Source organism: Calonectris borealis, chromosome 14 (genome assembly GCF_964195595.1).
Source record: "Calonectris borealis chromosome 14, bCalBor7.hap1.2, whole genome shotgun sequence".
Lineage (NCBI taxonomy): Eukaryota > Metazoa > Chordata > Aves > Procellariiformes > Procellariidae > Calonectris > Calonectris borealis.
In genome coordinates this window covers 16,949,674-16,974,733 of record NC_134325.1, presented here as the reverse complement: position 1 = coordinate 16,974,733, position 25,060 = coordinate 16,949,674, and the positions used below count along the sequence as shown (strand labels likewise).

At 41.8% G+C, this 25,060-nt stretch overlaps 1 protein-coding gene across 3 annotated transcripts in view; it reads left to right on the top strand.

Moving 5' to 3' along the window:
* The window catches only part of NAV2 (neuron navigator 2), a 233,309-nt gene that overhangs the window by 157,971 nt on the left and 50,278 nt on the right, over positions 1 to 25,060 (top strand). For all 3 annotated transcript variants that reach the window (XM_075163316.1, XM_075163318.1, XM_075163317.1), the window contains one exon: positions 21,386 to 21,524. In XM_075163316.1, coding sequence (XP_075019417.1) covers positions 21,386 to 21,524 — 139 coding nt within the window. The remainder of the gene's footprint in view (positions 1 to 21,385; positions 21,525 to 25,060) is intronic.

Genomic DNA, 25,060 nt, shown 5'->3' with positions numbered 1-25,060 from the left:
TAAATTTCTGACTGGATTCCAGTTACTGCTTCTAAGCTGCTTTTGTGTCAGCGCTGTGGTGTAAAGGAGTTGTGTTTGGTTAGAAGGTAGGCCTGCAAGTTCTCAGGATCTCAAAGAAAGAATGAGTGGTAGGGAACAATTTGGGCCTATATCCGTATGGCCTTTAAAAAATGGCGTTAACACAAAAATTGAGGTTGTGCATAGTCCATCTGCTGCGACAAGCAGGCAGGGGTTCCCCAAGTAACAGCCGTCGTCTTGGTAGAGCAGTGATCCACCTCTGCAGCAGATCTGTCTCCTGCAGTCAAATAGGAGTCATAAAAAGAAGAAAAAAAAAATCCCGTCATGAAAGGATGTATCAAAATGTGCATTTACAGACAATTTCAGTTCTGGTATTTCCCTTCCAATTTGTCCCACACCTATTTTTTCCTTCTCCAGGCCCACTTGAGGCTTCTTGTCCCAGTTCTGTTGCTTTTGTGCAGCAGGTCCCAGTCTTGGACTTCAGAGTTTCCGTCTAAGTTTGTTTTCCCTTTCCTTTTCTTTTTTCCACTTATTCTCCACATACAGTCTCAGCTTCCCTCCTTGACTTATTGTCCCTGTTCTCCAGGGCCCTCCAGAACCAAATAAAAAATTTATATTGCAAGGCAAGGTTTCTCAGGGAAGATCGATACAACTTAATAGTAAAATCATGTATATTTTCTAACGATACTCAGGAAGTGTTGGGCTGTTTTTAACTGAGACCAAAGTCCATCCTTAGGTTGGCATGCAGCTTGGAAAACTTCAGGCCAAACAGGTCAATTTTAGCAAAATGGTAAATAATTGAAATCATTCCCCCTGCTAATTATTTCATTACTGTAACATGGCCATCTCTGAAGCAGAGGGTGTAGCCTCAGAGAGAACAAACATGCGGCGTAAAACCCAGCAGGGCTGGGGCTGGGGAAGGAATTACTGGGCAAGGAACAGTTTTGCAAGTTTTTGTTCTTACAGAAATGCTAGGAAAGGTTAAAGAGTCCTGCAGAGGCCCTGGGACCTCAGGACTTCTGCAGGGTAGGGAGTGGAGCGAGGAAACGGTGCCAGCATCAGTGATACAGACCTCTCAGCAGACAGGGCTAACAGAACTGATCCAGCAAGAGAGCTTTGCTCAGACCTACTGAAAAAAAAGTAAAATTGTGCTTTTCTGTTACATTTCATGGCTGGAATGATTAAAAGGTTAAATTCATCTGAAGTACGATAGGAGAAGGGTGGCATGACATTACAAAGGTTTATGACTTTGCACAGTTGAGCTTTTGTTCTCTCCCGCTTCATTCCCATTTTATTCCTTTTTTTTTTAAAAAAAAAAGGACAGAAGAAGAAGCCTAACTGCTTTTAACTTGTTATCAGTCAAGAATTAGAGAGAGAGAATGTAGGTGAAGTTGCATATATTAACGGATCACTTAAACAGCCTGCAGTTCGGTGATGCTGGGGGTGGGAGGGGAATGTAGCACTATATAGGAGAGGCTCCGCTGAGCTTTGAGCTGGATCAGATGCTTGAGGACAATTAAACACACAAGATTTCCCCCTTTAAACAAAGGCACAGAAGGGAGTCTCCCTGTTTTCTGTGCTGTTAATCATCAAGAGGAGAGAAGAATGTGTAAATGAAGAAAGAAAAGATGGTGCTGTTTAAAGGAAGGACGTTAGACCCCAGCAGGATGCCTGCTTGAGTTGCATCTCAATAAATAATAAGCACTTGTTATGCTAATAGTCACTATTTTCAATAACATGATTTGCATATAGATCATATGCGTGTTAATTACCCTGTGCACATAGCCAATAATGCACATCTTAGGTTTTGTCCTTAGCATTTTCATTTGTAAAATGATGCATCACGTTAATGAATATTGCAAAGCTTTCTAGTGCAAATAAATAGCTAAGACAATGAACAGCAGCATACCGAGCTAGATCCGCCCTGGAGATAACCACACATACCAGAGACGTTTATGGAAGAAGCCCAGGATTAGTGTCACTTCTGGCACTGACAACACCTGTCCTTGCACCTGATTATAATGAAAATAAAAGGAAACAAAAGGGGGCATGAATGCATGATAATGCAATGATGCATGATAATAATTAACCCCGCGTTGGCTAATTACTGGGTGCATGCTTGTGTTATATTGCCGTGCCTTTATACCAGAGCACAAAGCTTAGTAGTTTTATGCTGACTTTATGCCACCTGAGACCTGGCTCTGTGGAGAGGTAGAACAGTGTGGGCAGAGTTACTCCTTGAAAAATTTTTGAACGCGTGAATCAGAGCCATGTTTATATTAGATCAGTGCTTTGCATCGTGTGACCATAGCATTTCTGACCATTAGGAAGACTGGACTGTTGGTGAGCTGGCCTGAAGGGCAGCTCCACGTATTCTTTCTTCTCTTCCCTCCTTTCCCACACATCTTCAGGATGCCTAGCGTTTCTCGCTTCATTATGTCTAATTGGAAGTTCCCACTTGTCCTCCTGACCTACTAGCTTAAATGAATGAGTAGAAATTGGCCCATAGGATGAGAGTGCCTAGTGGTACAAATGAACGACACCTATAAAATGTAATGATGTGACAGCTGAGGTTGTGTCGTGCTGAGTCGGCATTGCATCCAGGCCCACTTTAGTATCTTCAGGTGTGCATCTGTAAAGCATAATACAGCACCAGTTCAGGAATCTCTGAACCGTGTTTCATAACACCATGTAGCTATGCCTCCTGTATTTATAGCTGTACTGATTTTTTCTGATAGTATTTTGATACCACTGAGCTCTGCTTTCAGGTTATTACTTACAATAAAATAAAAAAACCAAACCATAGTATCTTGGGAAAAGATCTAAGAGTTCTTATCTGGCATTCCAGACTAAATATTAACATAGTTCATAAGGTATATAAGAGAAATATTTACCTATTAGGAAACTGTAAGAATATAATTTACAAGTTATTACCAGATTAATTTTTCAGGTATCAGATAACGATATTGGGTATCAGATAATCTGGGCCCTGTAATGCACAGATGTTTGGAATTAGTAGTTCAGTTTCAAAAGAAAATAACTGTTAAATGCAATAGCTCGCCACATCACTATTCAGTTGTTATTGCCATTGGTGTTCCCACGTCCCATTGCAGCTCACTCTGCATGTTTTACAGTTATCATAGTATCTATAGCCATTAAAAGGATTTGCTTTTCCAGAGAAAAATTAATGGGTTTAATAATTTTGAAGAGGTGCTGCTCACTCAAGTTCACTCAGCATAGGCGGAACTATTCCGCACCTTCTGGTTCCCGCACCAGCCTGCTGCTGCAGGGAGCAGCGAGGGCGATGCACCATCTGCAGAAGCTTGGGTGGAGTTGCGTGCAGGCAGCCTGTGGGTGGTCGCACACTCGCTCTGTTGTGTGCCGTGCTGTCACCGTTGCAGCTGAGCTCTCAGGTGGGATCTGAAGGAAGTCTTGTTACACCAGCCCGGTTATGCACCTCTTAAACTTTGCTGTTCCTTCTGCAGATCCTCTGCTTCCCAAGCCCCACACTCTCCTGCACTGTAATTGCAGTAGTCCACTGTGTCTACGTTGACCTTCATCCCCATGGAATGGGGGATGGAAACCATGAACTGAATTTGCCCAGCCGGGTACTAGTTGCAGTCTCTGCTCCAAGTAGCTTGCCGTGGGGAGGAAACCTGATGTCCCTCACCCGTAGGCTCATGGTCATTACTGTTATTCTAAGGTAGCTTCTGCTGAGCATCTGTGAAAGGACAGAGATGTAGGTAGCATTGAGCTAGCAGAGTCATCGTTGTTCAGGATCACCGGCAACCATGGCAAAGCCAATTGGTACACGGCAGAGTCTAAACAACATGTCCACTGTTCGCTTGTCCTTCTGGTGGAATAAAAGCAGAACATTTCACCCTTAGAGACTTTCTGGGTTTGCAAGGAGAAGAGTGTTTTCTCTCTAAGTGAATAATTTTTGAGCAATGGGAAATAAGTTTTCTGTTTACCGATGCTGCACCTAAAATGTTGACCTTTTGGTAATAGCAAATCTACCAGATGAAATTTCCTCCAGTCAAGCTTCCATAAAGCTGATGCATTAGCTACCTGAAACGTATGCTGCAATACTCTAACCTGTAGGACCATTAGTCTCCTCAGGTGATCTACAGCTATGATTTTGTTAGGGCTTAGTGAAGGTCGGGAGTTCACATGGGCAAGTTGTGATTGCCACAGGTGCTTATGAGAAAATTAAGGAGTTTCATGGAGGGCATACTTCTCATCAGCTGTAATTTTCAAATATTAGTTTAAATTTAGTGTTTTATCTGATGAGCTTGGGGGTTTCTGACTGCTTAATTAAGAATTTCTATCTGCGAATGAGCAAAAATATTGAGTCGTAAGAGTTGCCGGCATTATTCACAAGATCATAAAATGTAGAGCTAGAAAAGGCTTTTGTTTAAAAGTACGCAGTAGTTAGAGCTGCTGTCTTGTAGGTAAGTGGTTTAATAGAGTTACCTTTTGTGTTATGAAGATTATAAATTTGAAGACAACTTACTGGTTTTTTTAACCAGGCATAGATAACAGTGGCAGGGAGGAGAAATGGCTGAAATTCTATATTGCATTAATAGTCTACTGTGAATTTGGAAATGGCAAGTCTATTAGTCTATTTGACCAACAGTACCAGTAAGTATAAGAAAAAAGCAATTCACATGGGAAAGCGTGTTCAAAAGAGAGTGGAAAGATTTTGCAAGGTAGTCTGAGAAACAGGCATGTCTTTTTGGCTCGCATACAATCTTTGGAACATCCTTGTGTTGTATGGGTGAAGTAGATCCCTTTGTTTTATTAGAAAAATGCAGATGGACTCTCAAAATAAAGGAAAATTAATTTTTGTTGAAGTTGAGAGTTTGCATCTTTGTTCTTTGCTCATTACTCAGTTAAAGTGTTTATGTGGTTTGAATGTTTATAGACTCAGTATTACAGAGGATTTGCAAACACTAAAGATCCAGCTATAATGATGCTAGCTTGATTTAATAGTTCTACTTTAATTAGGATAAATGAGTTTACTTTTCTAGTGGGATGTATTAGCTTTTTAACAGCCACAGCAACAATAAACAACTGTAAAGGCAGAGATATATCTAATTAGGGGGAGGCCGAAGCAATTAAGATGGGCAAATTCTATTGATCATAACTGAACTGGATTTGACTAAGATACATATAGTTGACAGCAGTGCTTCAATGGATGCCATGAGATGGTTAATGACTGCAATGAGATAGTTAATGACTGCTATTGATTAAGCAGTAATGATTTTAGTATTTTGTCAGGGGTGTGTGGGAGGAGGGGTAAATCAAGTTTTACAGGACTCTTCAAAACCATACAACAACTACTTTGAGAGCTGCTTATTCAAGCAGAAGTATCCAAGTGTACTTCTGTAGATACGACGCTTGGCATATCCTTCTTGGGCTTGAATGCATCCTCTGACGTAGTCCCCCGGTCCTGCTGGCTGAAACAGAACCTGTAATTCAAATTTTATCTCTTTCTGAGCTGTTTTCTACCTTATTGGCCATAAAGAACTTGGCTCCTAGACTATGGATTTGTATAGCTTCTTCCATATCTGATGTTTCTGTTCTCTACTATATTGCTTGTTGACAAAGATATTACGCTAGAAAGCTCAGAAAACAAACTGTAAATCATGTATGGACATCTGTCATATATTCATCCCAAAGCATTTTTTCAGAGTCCTGAGAAGAAAGCAATTGTGCCAGCTGCAGTATTTTTATAACTTCATATGTTAGGGATCAAGCTGAAAATCTTAATGGTTGCAGAAGACAAGGAAGTCTTATAACAATGTAGAAGTAAACTGTTATGCTATTCAGCAGTTTAGATTGGAAGAATTAAATTTTTCTCCTTGGTCAATGGCATGTGCGTTAAAATCTGTGATTGGCAGTGTTACGTTCTTTGGAAAGAGGACTGGTTTTTATGGTTTGGAGGACACAAAGAAAACTGCATTTAAAACAATGGGAATGATATTTCATTTTTGTGTCTTACTACATTAACTGTTTGCATTTTAAGATCAGATTTTTTTTCCATTTTATATACACTGGACTTACTAACAAGTTATTTGCTCTGTTATATATATTTTTGTTTGCTTTGATTATTTGCTATATCTGAAAAAATTAGATAGCATAGACAACATAGATACAAAAGCATATACGTGTATATAGCAAATATGTTGATAACATTTCTTACTCAAGGAGTTTGAGACTCGGTAATGTGTTTAAATTTAGAAACAAATGTTTGGATCATCCGAGTATAACCCCTGGATTCAGCGTTCATTTGGAATTCCTCTCGGATAACAGCATGCAAGCTTGCATCACTGCTCAGCATCCTCCATTTTTATTGGATTCTCTCCAGTTGCCTGCCTTTTTCTTTCTCCACTGCTACTAGAAAGTAGCCATTTGTGTTTATTTACTCTGATGTGCTTATTCATTTGAAGTGTGTATAGTGAAAAGTATACCTCACACTTGTGTCAACACAAGTGCCCCGTGTAGGCTACTGGCATTTTTAAAAAAAATCTTTTAAGTAAATATAGAATCATAGAATCATTAAGGTTGGAAAAGACCTCTAAGACCATCGAGTCCAACCATCAACCCAACACCACCATGCCCACTAAACCATGTCCCTAAGCGCCTCACCTACACGTCTTTTAAATACTTCCAGGGATGGTGACTCCACCACTTCCCTGGGCAGCCTGTTCCAAGGCCTGACCACTCTTTCAGTAAAGAAATTTCTCCTAAGGTCCAGTCTAAACCTCCCTTGGTGCAACTTGAGACCATTTCCTTTCGTCCTATCGCTTGTTACTTGGGAGAAGAGACCAACCCCCACCTCGCTACAACCTCCTTTCAGGTAGTTGTAGAGCGCGATGAGGTCTCCCCTCAGCCTCCTCTTCTCCAGGCTAAACAACCCCGGTTCCCTCAGCCGCTCCCCATCAGACTTGTGCTCCAGACCCTTCACCAGCTTCGTTGCCCTTCTCTGGACACGCTCCAGCCCCTCCATGTCCTTCTTGTAGTGAGGGGCCCAAAACTGAACACAATATTTGAGGTGCGGCCTCACCAGTGCCGAGTACAGGGGCACGATCACCTCCCTATTCCTGCTGGCCACACTATTTCTGATACAGGCCAGGATGCCGTTGGCCTTCTTGGCCACCTGGGCACACTGCCGGCTCATGTTCAGCCGGCTGTCGACCAGCACCCCCAGGTCCTTTTCCTCTGGGCAGCTTTCCAGCCGCTCTTCCCCAAGCCTGTAGCGTTGCCTGGGGTTGTTGTGGCCGAAGTGCAGGACCCGGCACTTGGCCTTGTTGAACCCCATACAGTTGGCCTTGGCCCATCGCTCCAGCCTGTCCAGGTCCCTCTGCAGAGCCTTCCTACCCTCCAGCAGATCAACACTCCCGCCCAACTTGGTGTCGTCTGCAAACTTACTGAGGGAGCACTCGATCCCCTCGTCCAGATCGTTGATAAAGATATTGAACAAGACCGGCCCCAGTACTGAGCCCTGGGGAACACCGCTCGTGACCGGCCGCCAACTGGATTTAACTCCATTCACCACAACTCTTTGGGCCTGGCCATCCAGCCAGTTTTTTACCCAGCGAAGAGTACGCCCGTCCAAGCCATAAGCAGCCAGTTTCTCCAGGAGAATGTTGTGGATCTTCATTTTTCCAGACCCACTTCTCCTGGCTCCCAAGCTCCCTTTGGAACCACGCTGAAAAACCGCAACTTCACAGGGTTGTAGCAGCTAGGGTCTATTTTCTACCGTATCTCTTAACTCTTATGTTGCTTCCAGTGTTCCTCTGGTTTTAACTAGAAATACTTTCCCAGGATTGACAATTAAATATGAGTACAACAAGTTGGGTTTTTTTAAATTTACTTTAACAGAAAACATAGTTTGTTTAGGTTGATACATAGAATTTTAGCCCTATGGTGTGATGCGTAATAGTTGTAATGGTGCAGCAGTGATTCTGCATTTATTTTCTCATGCCTATATTCACTCAATGAAAGTACTTCAAAAAGGTATCTTTTTGTTTAATGTGCTCAAGTTAAAAGGATAGAACTATGTTCAAAAGCGTGTTTGAGTCTGTTGAGAATATGTTTTGGCTTTATAAATATATTTTTTCCTCATTTAAATAATCTTAGTGTTCTTCTGGAGGAAAGAAAGAAAAAGAAGGCTTAAAAAATTACTGTTGAGATTATTTTAAGACATCAGTTTACCCAGTTGTAATGGAGTCTCTTCCAGGCTGAAATGTGGCAGACGCTTCATACCACCCGTTATAAAACAGCTTACAAAGACTGTGAAGCACAGTGTCTTTATAGTCTATGCTGGTTGCATTACTTTTATAATCATTGCAGTCATCAAATGCAGACATTTTATAACCTCCTAACTGATATATAGCAGCTAATGAGAAAAAAATATGAAGGAAATTAACATATTGCAGTAAAACCCCGATTTTCAGGCATTATGGTGTTCTTTAAGGGGAAGTTTGAAATGCAGCAGGATTTATGCTGCTTTAACCTAGAATGCAAACCTGTAATTATGGTTTTGGGCCTTTTCAAATAAGAATCAAACCACACACTTCTTTGATAAGTCTTTTTTTGTTGCCTACAGTTTTAGCTCAGTTCAGACCACGAGCACAATTCTTGCTGAGGTTAATGGGAATAGCACACGGGTGTGGGGAGAAAGAACGAGCAATTGGAGGTGCAGTGATTTTATTACACTGAGTATTAGGACACTTTGCAGCCTTTTCTAAAGCAGCTGTTCTTTAGGTAAATTAATACCTGGGGTCTCTTTACTTCTCCCCAACTTTAACTACCATAAAAGAACTTAATGTAAAGCTGTTCGCAGCTTATCTCACCCGATTGCTATGTGAAACTTCTAACACAAATGCTTTTATAAACTGCAGCCATAACACACTAATCTTCTGAACTTCCTGACCCATAAAACTATGATTATTACTACATGTAAAATTCATCTGGAAGTATCCCTCTGTATTTAGTGTTACGGGTATTAGGTTGCAAAATGCCTCCTCCTTTGCAGCGTAAGGGCTGCCAGGAAAGCGAAGGACAATGGGGCTGTAGATCCGGTGTATAGAGGGTAACGCTGTACCTTAATCTTGTGATTTTGGTTTTATTTGGAGCTGGTGATTCAACAGATGGGATATTCAGATTTTTTTTTTTCCCCTAAGTTACAATTTCAGATTTGATTATTTTTTGAATTAGAATATTTCTGGATGTTCTTATTTACCATTAGCTACAGGTCAGTCACTAATTTCCTATACAACTCTGTGAGCAGATAATTAAGAAACATCATGTTTGTGGGAGCTATTTTGACGAAGATGTTAGAGATTAGAAGAAGCTTTGCTATTCCAGTTGTGATTCTTTTAAGTATCTGTAATATCTGAAAGTCTAGTAACTGTTCTGTGATTAAAGTAATGAATGAGGAGCAGTTTACGGGATTTGTTAATAAAAGATACCAGTTAAACTCAGCAGAGGCAAGATAGGATTAATAATAGTCCATGAGTATCTTTACCCTCACTTCCATTATGGATAATACATACTTTTTTTTTAAAAAAAGCTATGTGATTCTTGTCTAATCATCTCCAGCTTTGCGTTTACACACGTACACATCACGAAGGGGGTGCGGTGACTGCACTCTAGGGTGCAGACATACCAAAAAGCAGAAGAGTCATGTTTCTATCTTTTATTCACCACCAGACTAACTGAATATAGATAATCGTCCAGCTGCAAAAAAAGAAGAAAAAAAAAATTAAATGAACAGCCTTTTTTCATTTTAAAACACAAACATTTGTGTTAAATGATGCTTTTCCCAAGCCGCTTTTATTATTAGTATTGTTCTAAATTGCAAGTTGTCACATCCACCAGCCTCTAAATTACCAGTCCTCTGTGTTGCTATAGCAACACCGTGGCCACTAAAATATAGACTCCGGCAGAGAAAGGCAAGCTCAGACTGCGACTCATTTATTTGAAGGTTTTGGCAGCAGAGTATCTCCACAAAGTCTTTATTTTATAACCCTTGAATACTTGCATTTTTAACTCTTTCAACCAAAAGTACAGAGTTGTGCTAAAAGATGTGTTTTATTTAAGATAGGGTACGCAAGCTGAACAGAGTTAATAAATACATGGGTATAGCTGACTTCTGACTGCTCTTTCCCTCTCTTCTCTTTGATTTCGGGATGAATGATGGATGGTTTTCTTGAGGTGAGGCTAAGAGGACAGTGCGGTATTGTCTTCTCCACTTCCTCCGTCTGAAAGGCTGCCCATCTTTTCATGACACGATCCCTCATCCGTAACCTGGACAACAGAAATCTACCCTGGTTGGATTGGAAATGTAGTTTCTTGCTTAGTGAACAAGTCTTTCTGTAATAAAGGGAAGGGACTTGTGTGTTCCCATTTGGCTGGAAGTCAGTGTGTTGGTCAATGCTAGTAACTGTATAAACTACATAGAGTCAGTGTTTTATGTGTCCCCATTTAAATAACAAAACATGATAAAAACTATAGGCTCTACCTTGAATTTAATCCCTTCTCCTTGTGCATATAATACACTCTTAATTTCATGAGCTCAGACTTTTTTTCCTAATCTGTTTTCTCCATCTTGTAGTCCAATTCCCTGCCTTTCAACTGTTTGTCAAGTTCATCTTATCTCCTCACGGTGGCTTTACATCTGATAGATGTCTCTCTTCAGCCTCAGACCACCTTCCCAGACCTCACCCCTGACCTCAGTTTCCCTATTCCAACTCCTTGTCCCCAGACTCTTCATACATCTACTTGTAGTGTTTCTCCCACGGACCCCGTTCTACTTGCAGTGACCATGAACCAGTCCCTTGGTTCTTCAACCACCCATGGGCTCCCTGACCTCTCATAATAGCCTTCTACTCCAAGCTCCAAGGTTGCCTTCCATGCCCAAGCAGTCACGGCTATCCAACACCACTGCATTTTAGAATCATAGAATGGTTTGGGTTGGAAAGGGACCTTTAGAGGTCATCTAGTTCAGCAATGTGCAGGGACATCTTCAACTAGATCAGGTTCCTCAGAGCCCCGTCCAACCTGATCTTGAATGTTTCCAGGGCTGGGGCATCTACCACCTCTTTGGGCAACCTCTGCCAGTGTTTCACCACCCTCATCGTAAAAAATTTCTTTTGCATCATCTATGTTCCTCTTGTATTGCTACTACTTCTCTTTTTTTGGGGGTACGGGTATCATTTCCTGCTCTGTGCCTGAAGATGCTCCCCCCTGCACTGAGCCCGTTAGCACACAGGAGACTCCCTGAGGGAAGAGTCTACATGTGCTATAAGTGACCAGCTTTCCAGTTCTCACTGTCTTACAGGTTTTCTAACATCTACAGGTTACGCCCGTGCAGTATCTAGCATAAGGGTAATTAGTGCCCCTGAGCACTACTACCCATGGTAAATAAAGTTGGTGTAATTGCCCATATTAGAATAAAAAAATCTCACATGTATGACAGAATGCAGAGGTCTGGGAAGAATCCTGTCAGAAAGTATAGTAGGCTAAAATAAGAGTTTTGAATGCTAACAACCAGAAAGTTTTCTCAACCAAGTATGTATAGATACCCATCTCTATTCTACTTGAAATAAAGGGAAGTAATAAGCCCCTTACTTTACAACTGTAAATAATGATTAGTGTGTTTAATCCCTACTTGGAGAAATCTTACATATCTTGTCCCAGATTCATAAGGTCTTTATTGGGGATACCAGTGGATAAATTGGTATTTTCAGTACCATTTGTATTGAAAATGTTTTTCTACTCCCCAAAAAAAGAATTTTGTATTTTACCAGTATTCCAAATACTTTATGTTAAAACATTCGGGGTATGTCTCCAGCTACATTCCCATAAAACTATAGTTGTTTCAGCACTCACGTTGTTGAATCCCTCTATAAAAGCAGCATAGGAAATACGCTTTTAGAGACTGTAGTCTTTTAGCTGAGATCAAATACTGTCATGTAGTACCTTCAAGTGCAGGGCTGCTGACATGAGCTTTTACTTCATACGACACGGTGTGTGATCTGGAGGCACCCGGTCCGCCTGCTTTATTGCCGTCAGGTTCCAGCTTTTCACAGATGACCTAGTCCCAGCAGAAAGTCTTGACCTCTCACTTTTTCAGCACTTCAGAGGTTAATTTTGTTGAGGGATCAGATTTCTTTCTAGGGGAAGTTTCTGATGATCACCTTCTAGCTAGGCTTTACTTCCCAGTGTCTTTCAGAGCTGCTGAATGGTGAGGGCTCTGTTGGAAAACAACCTTGCTCCAACGTTTTTTTCAAGTCTCTTCCTAGATAGTCAAGTTACAAGCTGTTTTATTTAGGGAGGTGTTGGATGGTAGCCTAATGAAGGTATCAACCTGCAAAATAAATCTAAGCCCCTTTTCTGGAATTCTTCATGGGCAACAAGGTGGAGAAGTGCATTGGCCTGGGAATATTGCAAGGTAAGGGATTTTCTGCACTTTTGAAAGCATGGAAGTGTGTTGCGTTACACCTTTGTGTAAGCAGGTTTAGCTTTGTAAATGCTGGCAGCGATGGAAACACCTTAGATGCTGGAGTAGATCTGAGAAGTTTTCTCCCTGCACTATCTATTTCATTTGAATCGCTGTATGCTACATGAAATCAATATATTTTTACTAGATTACAAATATTTGAATAACATAATAGGAAATTCCCTATGTGAGAACTGACAGCCTATTACTGTATTTGGTTTTTTTTCCTGGCTTTACTTCAGGATTCTCTGAGGTTTATTGATAATTATTAGCGTCTCATAGGTTGCAATAACTATGAATAACCGGCTGTCTTTCCACTAGCGTTACAGGCTTTTAGCCTCGGAAAACTATGGGGCTTTGTTATATTTTAGCACTGTAAGTTTGCTTTCTGTGCAAAGGAGGAACCTCTATGGGAATGAGCTCACTCTGCAGGGAAACAAAGGCGTGTGTGAGGCTCTTTCAGGCCAGATCACAGCCCAGAGTGCACTTGCTTTTTAGCACATAATATGCAGTTCTTATTCTCACTCCTGTGCAAATTTCTGTCGGCTTCCTGATTTGTCTGAGCAAGGTTAGAAGACTTTTTTCCTTTTTACAGTTTCTTTCAAATAAACCTAATTTAAAAGGCTGGCATAAAGCAGGATTTATTGGTACTAGTTAGGATGTTGCAATTCTGCTAGGAAAAAACCTGCTTTCAGAATTGGTAGTAGCTGACATCTTCCACACATCTCCAAAGAACAAGTATTTCACTTGATTATGCGCCTGTCCTACAAATCACTGGTGTGATAATGACGGTTGTTTTTCAGTGGTTTAGCTTCCTGAGGGACGGTGCTGTGCCCTGTGATCAAATTAACACCTTTTAATGCCAAGTTCAGCTTTATTTTAAGATACGTCAGCAGGCTGTAATGCGTTCAGAAAGAAAATGTTGTGGTTTTCTCCTTTTTTCTGATGGGGAAGAGCGTGCAAGCGTAAGCGTTATCTTTGTCTCCATGTGCTCAGCTGCAGCTGATGCCGCTGTGCGAGAGGAGCAGCTCTCAGCTGTGAAATCTGTTTTGCTGTGCGCAGGTTTTTGCCTTGATCAGTTTATGTAGAAGCTTTACAGTGTGTGCTGAGTAACGAAGAGCCTCAAAACGGTGACTGTGAATTGCTTCAAGTCTTCGTGCCTATCGCTTATTCATTTTATGCCTGCAAGTTTCTTGCTCGGGATTACAGCCTGCAGACCTTACAAGATTTGCATTAGTGGAGTTACAGCATCAGGAGAGATTAAAACAAGACTGGGAAGCGAGGGAGCCGAGTTCTACCTGCCTGCTGCTGGAGGTTTTGGCTCTGGGTGTGTTTAGTAGCCACCTTTCCCTCGGTGAGGCTGCCCAGTGGTCCCAGTTGGCTATTTGTGCTGGGGGAGCGGGTAGGCAAGTGGCCCTGGCCGGGGGGCAAGTGGCCCTGGCCAGGGTGGGGGGCAAGTGGCCGCAGGGGCAGGTGGGTCCAGCCCTGTGAGTCTCTTGAAGCCCACTCAGCAGCAGGGAATGGAGGTGCCTGTGGCATAGTTTTGTTTCCATACTACCCTTCATTCCTTTCCTTCCACATTTTGGTTACGTCAGTCCTGTAAGAATTTAGCTAATCTATTCTTTTTCTTCTTGGTGTTTAAGCCCGTTTTTATTGTGTTTCGGAGCCCTTGATGAAGCAGCCTGCCAGGCACCAGTAACTGCTGGGGAGCTGCTGAGCTCTCACCAGCTCGGCCCGGCGCTGGGGGAGCGCGCGGGTGGGAGATGGGTGTCAGAAACCACGTCACTCTCTTCAGTAAGCGCTGCCCCTTCTGTAAGTCGTCACTTAAATAGTGCCTTTGTACGAGGAGGTGATGTGATCCCGAAGGTATCTGCTTTTGGGGGAGAAGAAAGTACATAAACTGTTCAGTCAGGCGGGGGAAGGAAGCTGGCGCAGTCTGGGGTTCGGTTGTCGCAGCTCCCCTGGGCAGGGCACCTTCTCCGCCTGCCCGGGGGAGGGAGGTGTTTGGGCCGGGGCCTGGCCAAGAGGGAGGAGAAGGCATATGGCAGCGGGTGGTCCGCACCCAAATCTTTGCCAGGGAACTCCTCTCCACTCCCGCGCTCCACGGGGAGCCGGGGCTGTCCATCGCAGCATCCCCAGCAGCTTCGGCTTGACCTCGGCGGATTTGTGCGGTCCCTCGCTGTCCCGTGCAGGCTGTACGCTTCGCGGGGATTTATTTTCTGGAGAGCACCGGAGGCTTTGTGCGTAAACAAGGATTGCTGACTTTGATTAGAAGACTTTTCTCAGCAGTTCTTACTGTCTTGGAAACAAAAGGCATAACAAACAAAGCATGGTTTTTTTACATAATAACAACTAAGATTTAGCACTGATCTTATTGTGATATGAAGACACTGATTTTTCTTTCCAGCTTTCACTGGTGCAAATCAGTTGGAGTCACTGGAGTCGCACAGAAATGATCAGGGATGAGTATCAATCCCATGGCCTTCAAAGCAGGGAGGCGAGGGTGCCACGGCCGCGGGGGTGCTCTGTGCACCCAGGGTAGGGCTGGTCTATGAACAGCTTTACAAACATAGTAAGTCTTCAGACAGAACAGTAAATGGGGAGCACCAAAAATACGGTTTATAGGTCATGAGTCCAGGAAAAAAATGGGGAGCACCAAAAATACGGTTTATAGGTCATGAGTCCAGGAAAAAAGGGGTTGGTAGCTCGTTGGAGCATTTTATGCTGAATTTTTCAGAGCTAGCTGGGAGTTCGTGTTCCCCCAGCGCTTGGGTCAAAGGCAGTGCCTTGCTCTGGTTTCTCACCTTCCCCCAGGCTGCGCAATGCCAGAGGAACCATTGTTGTGAACAACGGCCAAAAAAACCAGTTCCACCAGTCAAGCATTTTGCAACTGAATACAGTTGTGCTGGCTGCTGTATTTAGTGACTCTAGACACTAAACCACTGAAGGGTCTCTGAGCAAAATGCGTGCAGATGGAGAAGGTGCCATCGGAATTTCTGCTTTAGAGCAGGAGATGATGAGTTACGGTAGAAAGTCAGATTGCTTTCATGAGGCTTTAGCGGGGTTCAAATGGTGAACTCCCTGAGATTAGCTGGGTTTAGCAGCTCCTATGTGTGTGTGCTCAGCTGTGTTCACTTCAAGTTTGATAATGGCTTGGTCAAATTCCTGGTCAGATTTTAAGGGACAAAATAAAATCTGGTGTTATTTTTATAAGGTTATTAGCACTGATATAAAAAGATTAAATGAAAAGAGCACGTGCAGTTTTCTAGCTTTTACAAATCTTTCCTTACCCAGCCTTTTTCCACACTAATTGATACTTTTCTTCTGTGAGTAATTCTCTTTTACAAATAGGTATTTTTAATGTAAATTCTGAAACGTTATCTTGGATGAATTCTAAACAGAGCTTGACAGAGAGCTGCATTTCAGCTTGTTGGGGGTAAACCAAATAGTCACTAAACATGAAAACGGTCTGAACAGCTCACAGCACACTTACAGCAGTTTAACTCTGCACCAAAAAATGTCATTAAAAGGATTAGATTCTGCTCCAGAAAAGACAGCTGGAAATGGTCTCTATTCATTTTGCCTGGTTTGCTTTTCACTTTTCATGCTCTGGCTTTACAAAGTGTTTCAAGGTAACAGTGCTGTCCGTGGGCTCCACCTTCGGTTAGAAACCAAGTGGTTTATTTTAAAATACCTATAATGAGATGTAATAAGAAGAGAGTAACTGAAGACGTGAGTGATTACTAACTGTGTAAAATACGATAATTAAATTCACTTCTCTTGAAGTAGATTTCCACCCATTCTTTTGCAAACAGTTATTTGTCACCTTCCATAACAATTTGAAAGGAAAACCATGCAAGGGTCTGTGTATGGTTTTTGGATTTCCGACATAGTGATGTCAGTATTGTAGGAAATCCCAGAAGAAAACAGTGGAAACTGCAGTATTTAGTATCTTGCTTTATAGCACATTTACATTTTTCTGGCTTTTTTATTTTTCCGTTTAATTCTTTGAAGATGCTGTGAAGTTTCAATCATTTTACACCTTGACCTTTTTTTTGGGGTGTTTTTTTTTTTTTTTTTGGTTCTCCTATCAACTCATAAATAGTTAAATTTTTAGTTGAAGAGGATAATTACCATGTTTCCACTTGAAATATTGTAGAGCCCCAAGGCCCTGTCTTGGACAAATGTATTTTTCAGCAGCTCATTGTAATGTTGGTTTTGACTGAAGATCCAGCAAAGTTAAAATCCACACCCATCTGTAGAGAAGGGTGCATTTTCAGCCTTTAACAATAGCTTTATTTAGTAGGATTTTAATGACTCCTTTGCTTTGGACTTACAAAGGGGGAAGATTTCTGCAGTGGGGGGGGCTGTCCTGAGGATTGCACGATGCTTTCGTGTGCCGCGCAGTCCAAGTTGACAGAGAAGAGCCAATTCCGTGGATGATGATTGTGCAAGATGGAAAAGTGCTGATAGACTGTGGAAAAATACAAGTCTGAGCCTAACCACTTTGCAAACTTGTTTAAAAAAGCAGCTTTGAGTAGCTGACCTGGTGCTGTATGGGGCAATCTATAGTAGCATCGTTGTTAGTCACGTTAAGGCGAGCAGGCTGAGATGGGGAGGGAGAGGAGGGTGCTTAGGGTGCTTGGTTTCGTAGAGAGCAGGAGGCAGCTTTGTGGGAGTTTTTAAGTGACGGTGGTGATGGTTTATAAGTGGGTGGTTGTATAATTTTCATATATAGTACACTTTTAAGATTTGGGTTTTTTGTAATTTTCAGTAATCAAAGTAAAGTTTCAGGTGATTGATCAAATAGAGAAAGGAAAGCCCAAACATTTCAGCTTCAGGTTACGGTTGAGTAGACTTTTGCTGACATCAGAAATTATTAATTGCATCAGCTAAATTACAAAGATGTTATCTTGGCTCTGGGAGTCAAGAACACCGTAATTAGGGCTGTTAGATTCCCCATTCTGCTTCCTTGCTTTTGACTTTAACCATCAAGGCACTGGATCAAGGTAAAAGTGAACTAATTTATGTGGAGGGCTTGGGGTTGTTTCAAGAACAGTGTGAAATAGAGATACCTCAATTTGTGTGTCCTCTCGAGAAGCTGCAGTCTTCACCCGCGTGCAGATACAGACGTGGAGCGGTGTGTCCTGTACTGTTGCATATTACACCAAATACGGTGTGATGGGCTTCTGGGGGGGAAGAGCTTTTAGTGTAATGGATCATTGAGAGCAGGTTAAAGAGTGTATGTGCTTTAATTGCATTACTTCTTAGCAGTATATGTTGTATGCTCATAAAGTTGCTTGCGTTGACATCTAATTTACAAAGTTCAGTGAATTCTGCACGCATCTCACTTGCATTAAAACTGTCTCTAGTGTTACTCCAAAGGACAGCATCAGTAATTGTTTATGTAGGTTTTCAAAGTTACTTTAAATTTCTTAAGGTGTTGTGTTTTCTTGTTCTCTTACATCCTATTGTTCTTCTGGGTAGAGGCTGGCCCCTCCCAGCCCCCTACTGAAGTGATTTTTTTTAAAAATAAAGCAGAACCTGAGATGTCTGATTTTAGCTGACACAGCATCTTACCTTGTCAGAACAGCCGCGTGCATCAGTATCATCGCTTGGTGCCATCAGCATGCCTACCAGAGCTGTGTTGCCTAGCTTCTGGCAGCCAAATGCTAGACATCTATCTTTGGACCTCAGAATAGCTAATCTATTTTAATTTAGTAACAGATTAGTAAACTTGAAAATAGAGAGTTTGAGTCGTTCATAGTCTCCATCAGAAAATGAAAAACTTAAAGCCCAGGATATACTTAAGGAGAAGCCACAACCATCAATGTATTCAGGTGCATGTTTCTACCTTTGTCCTCAGGCACATGTCCCAGTTCAGAAGGGCATTCAAATATTTCCATAATGCCTTAGATTGCCCAGCTGAAGTCAACAGGACTGGTTGATGCCAGTAAAACTACTTATGATTAACATTAAATGCATTCTTTAGAGGCTGGCGAACTGGGGCTTGTGATAGTTTCAGAGTGGTGAATGGTTGGAAATGTAACGTTTCTGTACATTCAGGATGGAACTATGAGTTATACAGAAGAACATTATTGGTTTGGGGTTTTTTTGGGGCCATTGCCATATCTCTATAAGAAGGAAATTAAACTGTTAAACATGGAAAACATTGGCATTGCTGATATTATCATGATGATGATGATGATGATTTTATTATAGGTTCAGAAATAGAAAAGATGTTAGTTGCTACACAAAACTTTGGAAAATGAGGAGCCTATTCTTTTATGCAGTTATTTTAATAACTGGTTTGTAACCTTATTTATAGACTTATAAAATCTAGGAATTGTAATTGCTTTATGTTATAGGTTTTGAAATAGAAGTAAATATCCGTTATAGGGCCTGTTTTCAAAAACTGAAATTTAGAAGTAATATAACTTTCAATATTTTGCATTATAATACTTAATTGCCTACTCTGAAAAAAAGGTGCTTCAAAGAAGTCTTTCAATTCTTTTCCAAGTTTTCAATTTTTCCATACTAGGCACTGGGGGGAAAAAATATGATTTCCCCCCTCTTCCCCCTTTACATTCCTGGATTTCTTTGTATGGTCAGCACATCATTCATTCAGTTATGCTGAGGAAGATTTTGGAAAATAGCAAATAAAACTAATGTGTTGAATCTGGCTGGCTGGCTTTCGCAGACTCGGTGGGTCTCACATTGCATATGGAGTTTTATTTTAACATCTACTTCTATTTTGTGTTACAGCGCATTCCTCTCTAAAAATATCCAGGTGAAGGCAAATCTAGAGGAAAAAAATGATATCTTTCCTTTAAATTGTAGCGTCACCAACCCTGTAGACTACAGCGTTTCTTTCCGATCGGGAGAGCTGGAATGTCTGTGGATTTATCAAATAGTGTTTGGAGAATCTTTCTGCAAAGCCAGGGCCTTGCCTGTGACTGGACACTCCTGGAAGTCAATCAGAACTGGCAGGAGTGTGTTTTTGTAAGTTGGAGGACACCAGATGAAGGGTCACCTCAAGGCTCCATGAATCGGAGCCTGCAGCAGGGGTCAGCGGTTGGTCCCGGTGTCTGTCCCTGTCCATCCCTGTCCCTCCCCATCCCTGTCCTCTGCCAGCAGAGCAGCGTGGCTGAGCACTCCCAAATTTCCTGAAGGCACAATCAATCCGGCTTGCTGAAACTCTTGATCTGAGATTCCCAGCTGGCCTTGGCTGCAGTGATTCGGGGAGAACTGGCACAAATGACGGTGCTGGCAGATTGACGAGGACCGTAACTGGGAACAAAGCGGTAGCAAAGAGCAGCTGCGGGCAATAACCCTTTCTGCAGGACGCAGAGGAGCGCGTCCCTGTGGCCACTGCTGTTCCTGTGGTTCAGCAGATTGTGCTGCTGGTTAAGCTGTCCTCAATTCCCTGAAAGGCCTTACATCGCTCTGGGTGAACAAAATATTCCCAAGTAAGCAAAAAGCAATTAAAAATTTTTAAAGCCTTGTTAAAACCCATACGCGTAGCTGGTTTGTAACGCTAAGTGAGAAAAATGAAATGCTTTTCATTTCAAAGTTGCTAAAGGTTATCTAGTAAGCCTATATAGTAAGGCAGTGGTGAAGCTATGAATAAAATTCAAGAAAGCAGATATAGATTGCCTTTGTTTATGTAGTTCAATTACATAACACGCAGTTCAATTTTAAATGCATATATTAAGTATACAGTATATCAGTTTGTGAATGGCTTCCACTCTATGGTCAAAAAACTCACTGCAATCTCTTTTTTGCTTTACAAGTTTGTAAAGCAAACAGAAATGCAATAGTGAAGAGTCTGGAGCTCCCAAAATCCAAGGCTGTGATGATAAATAGCTAGAAAACTGCCAGGAGATGAGCTCTTACCGCTAGATTTCGCAAATGATCTATGAAATATGTATTTATGCATTTCCAACAGTAGTTATCCATCAGTGGACTGAAATGTCGTCACAGAGCTAGTTACAGGACAGTGTTTCAATCCCACCTTGATTGTTCTTGGAGATGGAGTATTTATAAGCCGGTTTATAAATCTCCCTCAAGCAGCTTATTTTTAAGGGCATTTTAGGAGTGGAGCATCCGGCTTGACTTCTAGATCATTTGGATTTTGTCTGTTCTAACACTCAAATCGCTTCAGGCATGGACATTTTTTGTTGGTGCTTTCCATGTCCTAAACTTCCAGTTATGCATTTCTCATTTACTAGAAAATGTTGGAGCTATCACACGCTGGAAGAAGGTAGTCCTGAATCGTAAGCTGTTAATATGTCTCCTTGCAAAGGATGTGTTGTACGGCTCGGGAGGGTTATGTGCCATCTGAACAACTAGGCTTTCAATTACTAAAAATTGCTGAGACTGGTGATGCTGTCGATGGTAGATCCAGGTTGTTGCCCAGGTCTATGGAACAACCAGGTACAACAGATTGCTTCAGGATGAATTTTTTCCTTGCGTTTAAGTTCCATCTCTGCGTTACGGCTTAGGAAGCCAGGGCTACGCCTACCTGGAGATGCCTTCTTACCACCACCTTCCCCTGCTCTGGGGCTGCAGACATAAATTTCGAGGGTCACAAACTTTCAGTTGAGTCCGTAAGAGTTGCATCATTGGTACTACCGGCTTAATGATGGTATGCATTAGGCTTTGTGGCAACCATATAGTCAATGAGCTGTACGAATTTAGACTTGAAGTGCAATGAAGATAAGTTAGGAAAATGAGCATACCGTCTTCATTTGGCAACCGCAAGTAGGATATGGCTTGTAGAAATAATACTTTTCCTTTGGAATGATGTTTTGTCTTTTGACCCTTGTTTTCTACCTTTATTGTGCTTTTCTCCAGCTGGGATGACAGCAGCTCTGTCAGCAGTGGGATCAGTGACACCATAGATAATCTCAGTACTGATGACATTAACACTAGCTCTTCTATCAGCTCCTATGCCAACACGCCTGCCTCCTCCCGCAAAAACTTAGATGCACAGGTAAGATTTCTGGTTTAAACAAGTAACATTGGTATTTATTATTTTCTCTGTGCAATGGGTCTAATTGTTTTAAGTTGGATGACCGTGGAACACAGACAGCCTTCAGTATGCACGGTATCACTGAAAGGGCAATGTCGAGCAATAGTAACCGCCTTACCACGTGGCATTTACGAGTATTTCCTCTGTGCGTGGAATCCGCGGCATCTCTGCTGCAGTGGTGCGGCGACAAATGGCTTCTGCCTTCTAGCAGCACTGCTGTACAGAAAACGTGTCAGTAGGTGGGATTTTCTTTTTTTTTTTTTTTAAGCTCTAGAAAAGTTATTATGTTTTTTCTTAAAGAATAGAATTTAATTAAGTCAACGTGAAAGTTTAAAGATTATTTACGTTTCCATCGGAAATGTAAGTGTGCTAGGCAAATGAAATAGATTATTTTAAAATTCCAGGGCTGCGTGTTACTGCAGGCTTTCTATTTTTGGCAGCATTTCATAGGAGGATAAATTTTACGTCCATCAGCAGCATACATGTACATTTTGTGCTCAGACACCACACATCCAAAGAGGGCAAAACAGTTTTTCATTCATCAGTTAGACTGCATAGTACAGAGATTTGCAGTAATATAAACTGTTTTTTCCTCAATTGTATAGAATTTTGTTTGGAAAAACTTGGTCCAGCTTTGGTCTTTGTACCCCCGCCTGCTCTAGGGACTCAGGTGTCAAAGCAGTGACTTGGCATTGCAGCAGGTAGAGGAGAGGGATGTAGGTATGACCTTCTTCTCTGTTTCTTTCCTCCTTTCTTCTTCTCCAGCCCTTCTCATGACTGGACCCTAAATCTGGTTTTAATATCAGTTTTAATGTAGACGTGTGGTTGCTGTGAAGTGTTACTCTGCCTACAGGACTGTGGTGCAAGCATATATTACTCTTTGTTCCCTTGCCACGAAGTGCATATTTGAGCCTACATTAAAGATTTCCAGTTAGCCTCTGGTTGTGTATCAGCTATTGCATGTGTGCTCGAAACTGCTAATACAAGTCCCATACAAGTTGAGAGGAGTTAAGATCTATGAAGTGTGTTTTTCAGTACGTAACAGAGAGAGTAACACAGACAACTAGAAATACTTTTGTGACAATTGTTACTGTCTCAACATTGTAATACTGTTGGGGAAAAAGGGAGAAAAAGGGAGACATGACTAAACATTAACCTAAGGAAAAAAATAGAAACTCATTTGACTTCTATCTTCTGATGGATCAGATTCTTGGAAACACCTCTGAGAGATCAAAATCTGTGTTGACGAACTCCTCTTCCTCCTCCACAACTCTTACAGCATCCAAGAGAGTGCAGGCATACTCCAGAAGAAGAGCAGCTGAAGCTTGTACAGACAGTAGAGCATAGTCATTAGAAGACGAAGCTGGGAGCTAAGACATACAAGTTGTGTTTGCAGTTTTTTGATGTGTGTCTGTGACCTGCTTCTCGCCTCAGTTTTCATGGCTGACAATATTTATTCTGGGTATTACTGTTATCTGCGAATTATTATCCATAAAATACTTTGTTTTCATTTGAAGAGAATATCCTAATCTTGTCAATCAAGGGAATGAAAATAGCTTGGAGTGATGGAACCATGTGTAGCTTGCAGGGTTAATTTTTTGCTGCCCAAAGTAGTCCTCACGGCTCATGAAACAGCGAATGGTACATATATGCCTTTTCTGTCTTACCTGGAGTACTGTGTGGTGGCCTGTGGCCAGGTTTGCATTCCCTTTGTGGTGAGCCACAGAGGACCGGCAGACATCTGCATAGGGATGTGGACTTTTCTTCGCAGGGTATCCACTGCTTTGCTTCTCCTAAATAGCAGGCACTTAACCTCTAAGCTGCTGTGATTCTGCCACGTTTTTGAGATGGTACAGAAGTTGGAATTCAGATAATTAAAGATGGAGCTTGAAGCTAATACATGTGCAACTGGGAGTCCAGACAAATAATACAGCAACATCAAAGGGAGAGAGCCCTAACATGTCAGTGTCTGCTGATAAAATCAGTAACTTATGGCGAATCATCTCGGCAAAGGAAGAAGACATGCTTGCAGTAGGAAAAAAGTCTCTGCTAAGAAATTGATTTTCAGAGCTGCTGAGTACCCCGTACTCCAGAAGCTGTAGTTTCTCCGTCTTTGAGAAGCAGGACTTAAATGTGATATTAACTCCATCTTCATAGACATCATAGTTGTAGCCCCTTTTTGTGACAGCTCTATGAAGATGTTCGCAAGTTAGTTCGGAACAAGCTAGTGATCAGAACTGGGATTTGCCTTACCATGTTCTTGTGTCTTGCTCTGATTTATGCCAAGTACCAAACCACTTAATGTAGCTATACGACTTTTGGGCCCCTAATATTTTCCCTTATATTGCACAGACTTAGATAAGTTACCCTTTAACACAGCACTGCATATAGTATGCCTTTAAAGTCATGTCATACACGTATTTTAAGGAGCAATTAAGACCTGGTGGGCATTTGAAAATAACTTATTTAACTGAAATAAGGTGGAAGAGATTAAGTAATAAACTTGTTCATGTAATGCTAAAAAGATCAGAAGTCAGAAAGAAAATAATTCCTTTACATAGAAAACAGCAGCACCTTTAAGCTGTTGGATCAAGACAACTTCTCAGTTTCATTGGAGCAAAGATGGGTTTGGTCTGTTCACAGCTTCATGACTAGATTTACAGAACTTGCAGGAATAAGTTGAGAAATCCCGGTGGTTACCGCTGCTCCCAGCTCAGTCGGATGGCAGGCTTTGCTCCCAGCTCGTGCTCGCTATGTCTTGCCGTGACCTCCAGCAAACAACATTTCCACTTTCACCCACTGCAGGTCTTTCAGGCGGGTGGAGTTTCAGCTGCAATCCCGAAGCCAGGTTTCACCGTGTTTTGGTTTTGATTCCTTAGTCATGTTTCTGTGCTGTTCTCAGTGTTTACCATCAAACAGAAACATCTCTGGCCAGAGGGCTTCAAGGGTAGATGTGCAGCATTTCAAAGGCTACGGAAGAAGTTGGGCCGTGGGTGTAGTAGTGGAATGAAATGGAAGAGAGCAAAGATAGAGGACTTCTTGTAATGCTGTTCTCTGTGTTGAGACTGTACTATTCTTACAGATGTAAAGCGGGGAGATAGAAGGTACAGGAACATTTCATAGTCAACCAAAACTAGAATAAGCCCTTTACCAGCAAGTAGGTGTATTTCTTGCTCTCGAATGCTAACGATGTAAATAAGCATTCCAGACAAGGTACTTGAAGCAAGATACTAATGAGAACACATGAGGGATGATGTTGAGGTGGTTTTGTTGGTCGATTATTTGTTGCTTCTTGCCTGTGCTCTCTTCTAAGATCTGTAAACGTAGGAGGCGTTTGCATGAAATGATGATTTTAGAGAAACACGGAACATAGAAACAGTCACACTGTGAATTTATTGCACAGCTGCCAACAGTCATAAATAGAAAGGTAACCGTCCCCAACCCTTGCAGCCATACAAAAGAAGGAAGTTAGAAAGCAGTGTTTCATTCAAGCCTTT